The sequence below is a fragment of the Cucurbita pepo genome, chromosome LG04 (genome assembly GCF_002806865.2).
Source record: "Cucurbita pepo subsp. pepo cultivar mu-cu-16 chromosome LG04, ASM280686v2, whole genome shotgun sequence".
In the NCBI taxonomy this organism is placed as follows: Eukaryota; Viridiplantae; Streptophyta; class Magnoliopsida; order Cucurbitales; family Cucurbitaceae; genus Cucurbita; species Cucurbita pepo.
Window position 1 is genome coordinate 2,783,346 of NC_036641.1, and position 9,044 is coordinate 2,792,389.

The 9,044-nt window shown below is 37.1% G+C and overlaps 2 protein-coding genes across 8 annotated transcripts; one reads left to right on the plus strand and one right to left on the minus strand.

The window, feature by feature from the left end:
• Window positions 1-677: 677 nt before the first annotated feature.
• LOC111792779 (protein DEHYDRATION-INDUCED 19 homolog 3-like) lies at window positions 678-4,900 on the plus strand. Of its 2 annotated transcripts, none has more exons than XM_023674364.1 (5): window positions 678-985; window positions 1,816-1,958; window positions 3,411-3,488; window positions 3,985-4,238; window positions 4,618-4,900. In XM_023674364.1, the coding sequence occupies exons 1-5, from the start codon at window positions 910-912 to the stop codon at window positions 4,724-4,726; spliced, it is 660 nt and encodes a 219-aa protein (XP_023530132.1). In that variant the 5' UTR covers window positions 678-909; the 3' UTR covers window positions 4,727-4,900. The 2 variants fall into 2 exon arrangements, with proteins under 2 accessions (XP_023530132.1, XP_023530131.1); XM_023674363.1 differs by having other exon boundaries at window positions 686-985; window positions 4,615-4,900.
• Window positions 4,901-4,966: 66 nt separating this feature from the next.
• On the minus strand, window positions 4,967-8,580 carry LOC111792737. Of its 6 annotated transcripts, none has more exons than XM_023674311.1 (4): window positions 8,434-8,580; window positions 6,627-7,868; window positions 5,469-6,498; window positions 4,967-5,374 (listed from the first exon to the last, which is right to left on the minus strand). In XM_023674311.1, the coding sequence occupies exons 2-4, from the start codon at window positions 7,866-7,868 to the stop codon at window positions 5,121-5,123; spliced, it is 2,526 nt and encodes an 841-aa protein (XP_023530079.1). In that variant the 5' UTR covers window positions 8,434-8,580; the 3' UTR covers window positions 4,967-5,120. The 6 variants fall into 6 exon arrangements, with proteins under 6 accessions (XP_023530079.1, XP_023530078.1, XP_023530075.1 ...); XM_023674310.1 differs by having other exon boundaries at window positions 4,967-5,371; window positions 6,627-8,120; XM_023674307.1 differs by having other exon boundaries at window positions 6,627-8,120.
• Between the last annotated feature and the right edge of the window lie 464 nt (window positions 8,581-9,044).

Below are 9,044 nucleotides of genomic sequence, written 5' to 3' on the forward strand. Positions count from 1 at the left end.
TTTTATAATCATCTCTCTCCAAATTTTCATCTTGCTCCTTCTCCTTCTTCGAGGTGGTCACACACCACTCGCTCTAGTACACCCCCGCTCAAACCACTCGTGGGGTCTAGATGGTGAGATCCCTACACACAACAATGACCATGAGATCGAAACAATAAAATACTCGTACTCTCTTCCTTGAAAATTCCAATCGACAACACACCGAAGGATAAAAGGGGCAAAGACATGGCTTACCTACTCGTGAAAAAAAAAAAAACACTCGTGAAATAATATATAAAATGTAAAAATATTTCAACCATTTCAATTACAAAAACTTTGAAATAGTTTAAAAATGAGCTCAAATATTGTTTTAAAAGTGATATATAATTTAATTTTAAAATAAAATAATATTTTTAGATATTGAATTTAATCTCAAATATTGTTGTAAATTCTTAGGAACAAATCAAAACCAAATGATTCCATACTGAGAAGTTGTTTTTTTAATATTTATTTTTTAATTTTTTTGGTTTTTTGATAACAAAAATGAAATTAAAAATATTAAAAAAAAAAAAAAAGAAAAGTAAATTGAATTATTATTTCAGTAATAAAAAAAGAGAATTAAAAGAGCATCATATAAATATAGAGTTGCATTTAATTTCTTAGTTTCTCTTTCTTCCATTTTGGTTGGTGAAATTCAGCTTCGACAAAACCAATTTTTGATTTTCAGTTTGCAGTTTTCTCTCTCTCTCTCTCTCTCTCTCTCTCTCTCTCTCTCTCTCTCTCTCTCCTCAAAACCCTTCAATCTTCTTCGCTTTTCTTCCCCCCCTTAATTCTCCCTCTCCAATTTCTCTTTCTAGGGTTTCTCCCCCTTTCTCTTCTTCTCTCCGGGATCGCAACCTTCTTCAACTTGCTTCAATCCTCCCTCCACCCATGGATGCTGATCCCTGGACTTCTCGCCTTTCTTCTGCTTCTAAGCGCTACCAATCTTCTCTTCTATCACGATCTGGTATACTTCCCGCTCCTTCATTTCCATTTCTCATTTTCACTGCCTTTCCACTCATTTCCAACTCACTGCCTTTCTAATTGCTTTTCTGTCCATTACCTTTTTTCTTTTTTTCATACACTGTTGTGTTTTTTGTTACCTTGATTTTATTTGATTTTCCTTGATAATGTTGCCGTCTGTGGATACATCGAAGAACTGATGACAATAAATCGAAACTACTGTGACTATTGTAATTCTGCTTTTGTTTGATATTGTTTATTCCAGTGTGGTGAAGATGATGGAATAATGTTCGATTGTGCTTTGTTTTTATGAATTTCGATTGTGCTTTCTGATTTTTTTTTTTTTTTTTTTTTTTTTAATTTTTAATTTTTAACCATGGATTATCGGTAGGATGCTTATGTGTGCTTGCTTAGACGAGAAATTGAGAATATAGTAGATGCATTAGTCCAAGAAGTACTTTGTAGTGTCTGTATTGTGTGTCTTGAAAAATAAGGCCATAGTATGTGAAAAATAAAAAGGATCACCTTATGAACTAATAAGCAAGCATGCTAATCTAGATTCTTGGGGATTCTTGGGCTGACTTCTGAAAATGGCGATTAAGAAGATTACAACATGTGTCACTTAATGTTTTGTTATTAAGACGAAGTGCATCTACCTTTCTGCTGTCACTCATGATATTGCCTTCTGCTTCAATTTGTTTTAGATCATCATTTATACGGGTCAATGCTTTTATGTGTCCCTCTACTCTTTTTTTATTTTATTTTTTTTATTGTCTATATCCTTTTGCCTTTACCTTCAGTTTTAGACTTATTCTGTAGTACCTCAATATGCAGGTATGTTCATGGGGTTTGAAGAACTTGAAGGGGATGATGATATAAGAGAAGAGTTTCCCTGCCCGTTTTGCGCAGAATATTTTGACATAGTTGGATTGTGCTGTCACATTGATGAAGAACATCCTATCGAGGCAAAGACTGGGGTATGAATCCCTGCAAAACAATTTATTTGAATTGCGTATTTCCGTTCGAAAAGTAGTTAATTTTGATTGAGCTTTTGATTTATGATCATTGTCTGGCTTAAATACATATCTAATAATGTTTTTGAAAAAAAAAAAAAAAATCCTGATATCTGTCTTTTTCACTTTGTTTTAACTTAGAAGACGGCCCCTATATGTATATATATATTTTTTTTTTCATATAGTCTCATTTTCTGTAGCGTATGGTGATGACTTTGTCTATCTGGAAATGTTTAGAGCCCTCCGAGGAGAAGTAAAGAAAAATATTTACCTAATGAAAGCCTTAATTTCCCCAACTACCATCGAGATATGAAGATTTGGGGTGTACAAATTGAGGAACTGTACATGTAAATCGGTATTCATGGCACCATTACAGGAAACACAATTTGTCTAAAAATCTCATCAAAGTTTTATGGACGGAGAAAATAGGGAATTGTTTGAGGAGAGTCAAGTTTTTTCTTTTTTTCCTCTTCCATGGATTGCAGCTTTGGGATGTGTTATCGCATGTGATGGAATTCATAAGCAAACCCCCTTTGTTCTACAAATTAGCATTTTCAATTTAAACAAACTACAGAAGATGTAGATCACCTACTCATGCATTGTCTATTTATTCCCTTGCTGGCGGCTCCTCTTCAAGTATTTGGAATCTCTTGAGGAATAAAGCAAGAGTATTACAGGGGAATGCACCTTAAGCTATTCTTTGGAAGTTGGTTGGGAAATTTTCTAGGGGATTGAGAAAGAATGGGACAAAGTGTATCTTGTAGCTTCCACTTGAGAGTTATATATCAAGCATATTCCGACTACTCTACTTGTACTTTTGTAATCTCCAGAGCTGATGATAAATGGGAAGAGCTCTTGTCCTACCTCCTCACACTTATACTATTGCAAGCTCTGTTTTTTAACAAAATAAATGAAGCCTCAAATTCAATGTATCTCAGGTTGAATCATTGCAAGATACTATTCATTCATCTCAATATCATTTTTTTCTTTTGGATAGCTAAGAGTGTCGTTCTCATCATACAGTGCCAACCAGTTGTTGCTGTACAATTTTCTAATTCTTGTGGATTCTTATTCTTTAAATTTGCTAATGTCCCTTTTTACAAAATAAATTCTAATTTTGTTTTCTACATTTGATATAGAAAACATATGTATTAACAGAATCTATGTCAATATCTAGGATATTTCTTGGCTCAATCACATAAATACATTTTTTCAACTCGGGATGCTAGTAATCACAAGTGCAATAAAGCGGGATATTTAATTTGATATCAGTGATGTTACTTCTCCTTGTTCATTACACCATTTTAGTCCATTATGAATTCTTTGTGTTCAAAGTGCAGTGCATAATGGCTATTCATAGTTTAAAAAAGGATAGCTTCATTAATTAAAGAGCTAAACATTATTATTAATCTGCAGGTTTGTCCAGTCTGTGATACGAGGGTGGGAGTTGACATGGTTGCGCATATAACCCTGCAGCATGCAAATATTTTCAAGATATCCTTTTATTTATCATGTTAAAATTAGTTCTATCATTTCTGTTTTCCACTATCTTATTTGCCTCGTCGAGAATGCTTCACATTCACGATTTTGGTGTAGCTGTATTCTATAAAAATCAGCTCAGTGTCCGCCTAGCAGTATTCTCAATGATCTCTTTTGCATCTATCAGATCTCTCTCATGTTCCTGGGAGGAGTAAGGAATGTGACCCTTTCTTCTATTATGCTCCCATTTGCCTCTAAGCTACTGGAACCTTTTACCAGAATAGAATATCTATAAGACCTTGATATAAATTGGCATCGAAAATTATGCATTTGACTTTTTCTCAGAAGGGAGGGAAAAGGAAAGTTAAGGTTTTGTCCGTTTCTATTCTTTTACTTTTCTTATTGGATCACATCATTTGAAATTTGACCTGCTACTGTTTTCTGCTCGAACTCTATATGAAATTTAAACTGGAAGATTAATCCCATGCTTAGTTCCTTAACCAGTGGTTACATGCAGCGTAAGAGGAAATCTCGTAAAGGTGGTTCACACTCAACTCTCTCTTTGTTGAGGAAAGAGCTTCAAGAAGGAAATTTGCAATCTCTTTTTGGGGGTTCTTCGTATTTAGTTACCTCCAATTCAGTGCCTGATCCACTGCTCTCATCGTTTATTCTACCTTTGTCTGATGACTATGGCAATGTTCAACCTCGCTTGTCGGCTGAATCAAGCTCTGTGAAGAGTAATTCACAAGTCAAACTATCAGAACGGTAAGTTCTATATATTCCTAAGTTCCGTTGGGTGGAGTTACAAAGTGTTCTAGGAATGACTCTAAAGTATGTGTAGGCTGCATCGCGAATAGATGTTTTCTCTTTGGCTATCTTGTCTTTTGAGTTCAGTTGATATTATTGTCGTCAAGGATGTTTTAACTAGGATAGAATATGAGGGTCTGAGTATGTATGTTGAAATGAACGCATGCTGCGAGCTAGTGCAAGGACCAGTTTCGGTAGAAGATATGGGGAAACAGAATATTTTAAGTACATGTACCAAAATCTTGGCAATCGTTATAGATACTTTTCTCTTAATGTCTATATTATCACATTGATTTTGAATTCCTGGATCTAAAATCTTGGTTTCATGTGACAGAAGCGTCCCGTCGTCGTCGCCTCTGTCCATGCAGGACAAGGAAGAGAAAGCGAAACGAAGCGGGTTTGTGCAAGGGCTGTTAATGTCGACCATCCTTGGTGATAATTTATGAAGAGACAGTTGTGTTGTTGCACAAATCAAAGTTGGCTGCTGCAATAGGCCCTCCTTGGTTTTCAAGCTCTCAAATTACTAGTATTATGCTTCAATGAGTGTCAAAATAAGGTGTAGTGTAATTTATTTTGCTTGTAAAACACCAATTCTTAGGCCTGACAACACTTTTATTTTCTGTTTAAATTTATGTTCNTGGGAAAAAAAAAAAAAAAAAAAAGAAAGAAAATGAAAAAAGCTTAAATTTGACAAAAGTAACTTCTTTAATAGCTTCATTTCTTCAATAATGAGAAATCACATGTGGCTGTGTAGCAATAAAACTATGATTTAAATGTCCTATGGACAAGCCAACAACCTAAAGGGTGGTAAAATGCAGCCTGCTTTTGCAAACAATCCCCCTATAGCGTAAGATCTAACCACGATGCATCGTCCGTAAACTTCTTCACTACATCCCGAACATACGAGTCGAAGCAAGCCGAGCAGAGGCCCTTTATAAGGCTTCTTTGCTCCTCTCCCAATGACAATTCAATGTGAGAGCATTGGGATGGTGGTGTTGCTCTACAAGCTTCGTTTATTGAGTTTTTGAACCCACATGCTGCTAAGATCGTACCAGCTGCTTTCGTCGCGATCTCGTTTGCTGTGCTCTGACCTGCTGTAACCAGAAGAACATCAAATAAATTATGAGTTAGCAACAAAAACTAAAAGCTGCTAAGAGAGTAAAAAAGGAATCAATGTTAAGAACATACCTAGATCAACATCTATGGATAAATAATTCTTCAAATGACTTTCAATCATGGGTTGTAGATGCTCTCTTGCTGCGCAATAATCTTTCTCGTCTCCGACCCGAGTGGGGCGTGAACTGCTATCAGAGCCTGTATTCAATATATTGCTGTATTCATGAATCGTCTCGCAGTTCGATAGCAAATTCACTCCTGCAAACTCATGCCACAATGTCCCATTCAAATTTCGATCAACAGTCGTCGAATTTTCACCTTGGAATCCTCCTCTCAAAGTGTTGAAAATTGTTCCATTGCTGCTGGTTGTTCTATCTATAGACATCATGCTAAGGTGAGGATCTTGTATTACTTGCATAGACATACTTGTTGTTTCGGAGTGAAGAAAAACTCCATGTTGCATCAATGGAGATGGATTGTCATGTAATAAGCTCTCCCCAAACAAACTTTGACTTGCCATTGTCGTTTCTTGACCCATTATGGTAGCTCCACCACAAGAACTAGCAGCAGCAGCAGCAGAAACACCCTCAGTCCTGTTGTTTACTAACCCCATTTGATTTGAAGAGCGCATGTGATTGATGTGTAGTCGAAGAATTCGTCTTCGTACAAGAGTCGGCGCAACTGCTTGAGACATGGGAGAGGTTGATTGCACCTCCACAGGTATTCTAGGAGATGGGATGCTTCCAAATCCTTGAGTCATTGGCGTACGAGGTGAAGATAGAGAATTCAAGTCTAAACCATCCCGATTCGCAACAGGGAAACTTCGGTTAAACAAATTGTTGGTTGTTCTTCGATCAGACAGTCGGTTTTGAGGAGGCTGTGGACTTGATAATCCCTGAGCAAGGATTGTACAATCAACACAGTACCAATTCCCTTCTGGTACTTCTCTACCAAGACCGACGCAATACGTGTGCGCTGGTGAGTCACATAGATCACACAGTAACATTAGATTATCATCGCCACCTTCGTGACACTCCGTACAGATTACGTTCTCATATGGATCCAGATAACTCCTCAATTCTTCCTCGGATGGTTGATAGACCTGAAGNCATCTATAATGCGGAAATATAACTCTTACATGAACATAGTTGATAACGTAAACTTAAAAAAAAAAACTATATAGAAGGACCAAAAAGGAAAACAAGAACAACGTACAAACTACGAGCATACCTGATCACGCTCGGGAACCTGTATGACGACTTCTCTTAGGTCAATTCCAGCAGCAGATCTTGCAGGCTTACTAATTGTCTGAAACCTCTGCTTGCACAAGGGGCATCGTGATTCAACCTTTGCCCACTCCATAATACAAGAGAAACAAAAAAAGTGAGAACAACAGTTAAGCGTTCCCCGAACTCTCCTCTTATCCTCTTCCGATAGGCATATCCCGCATACTTGCTTTATCACCTCAGCCTTGACTTCCTCCATTTTCTCTTTCCCTTTCCTAACAGGAGGTCGAGGTTTTCTCGGTTGGCGTGGTTCAGATTCCTCAATCCTTGAGGGTGAAGGTACCGTCCTTGCTCGATTTCTCAAATTACCACACAACTTCTCCGCTTCTCTCACCTGCTCTCTCTCTTCTTCAGAGATGGTATATTCATAATCCGATGACCCGGAAACGAAAGTATCTAAATCTGATTGACCAACATGATTCTTCCGCTTTGAAACACTCCTTTTCTTTCTCGTATTCTTTACTACAGCGTTGTTCTCCGAAAAATCATCATCATCATCATCTGAGCTTCTAACCGTTTCACTCTTCTTTCTTCGTTTGTTCCTTGCAGGCTTCTTTGCAGCCTTTGGTTTCCTCTTTTTGCAAACCTTGCCAACTGTATTTTTCCGCACCCCTTGTCGACCCCGTTTCCTATTGGTTGCTTTCTTTCTAACGAGCGGTTCTTCCTCATCGGAAAAATCCTCTTCTTCCATCATAAACTCCTCATCCTCATCTTCAATCCCAACCTCAACTTCTTCTTCCTCTTCTTCTTCTTCTTCTTCTTCTTCTTCCTCCTCCTCCTCCTCCTCATAATCGTTATCGTTATCTATACTATAATCCTCATCGTCCTCGTCCCCGTCATCTTCTTCTTCTTCTTGATAACTAAATCTTCGCCTCTTTCGTCCGTTTTTCTTCCTTCCTTTACCTGAACCCAAAGCGTTTGCGACCTTTGGTTTGACTCCTTTCCTCGCCTTATTCAGTTGTTGCTCCTCCACCTCCACCTCCTCCTCCTCCTCCACAACAAAGTTATCCTCTCCCGACGCATTAGCGTCTAAATAGGAGCAATTATCTTCATCAGAAAACTCAGAAACTCCATTTTCATCATTGGAAACAACATAATCCTCGTCAGAATCATCGGAACCCTTATCTTTCGGTCGAAATTTCTTCTTGAAATTCTTCCTACTACCAACCTTCCCTCCCCTTACCATCTGTTCCTCGCACATAAAAACAAATTCGCCAAAAAAACGGAATCACACAAATTCAGTCCACAAAAACACGATCAGAATTCCTCAACCAAACCAACTCCTATTCGTCAAATCTAATCAAATCGAAGAGACAAACATAAATTGAAAATTTCTGGATAATTCCAACATAAATGTCCATACAACCAATTTTGCATACGAAATTTTAAAAAACCCCACTAACTACAAACGATTCCCCATTCTCGATCTGCTTCATTCCTGAAAAACAACATTGAAACCAAAACAAAACAAAACAACAAGATTCATTCTCACTGTGAACTGCAATAAACAGCCTTAACATCAAACACCTATTTCTCCCAAAAATCAACTACAGGGTATGATTCCATTGACATATTTACAACAGAAAAAAGCACACAGAAATACCAAAATTGAATAGAAATTCAAGGATTAAAAACGCCCAGGAACATCCTAAACATACCCAGAAACGAGTTAAGATTTGAATTCATACCTAGAGAGAGAAAAATCGGGAGAGAGAGAGAGAGAGAGAGATAGAGAGAAAGGGAGAGGGTACCTGAGAGGAGGAATAAAGCACCAGGAAACACCACGGACAATTGGAAAACGTCTTCCGATTTCCCAAAAATATTTTCTTTCCTTTCCTTTTCCCTTTTCCTTTCGGGAAAAATATATATTTATTTTTTTTTTTAATTTATTAAATCATACACTCAGAGTAGGCGTTGGGGGCTCTTCTTATTATGCGATGCGATGTAGGAAATTACCAAATTACCCTCCCATTCTCTTTCCTCCTCCTTTTCACAAATTGCCATTTTTGGAATTAATTTACTTCACCCCAATAAAAATAAAAATAATAATCTTAATTATTTCAAATTTTGTAATATTACCTCTTTACCCTTTATTAACCTTTCAAATTCATCCTTCAACATATAAATCTCCAATAGAAAATAGACGTGAAAGTAGCTTAGAACGACATTGTACTCACTAATACGCTCATTCGGATTAAGTTATTTCTTCGACTTCCGTGCAACAACACTGTAACAATTTTCTACTTCAACAATATCCGCGAAACGTTTCTAAAAAGATAAAGGTAATTTGCAATTTTGGAAAGAGTTTGCGTTTTTTTTAAGCACGAAATTATTTATAATTTTCGGGAAAACGACGGAGAAG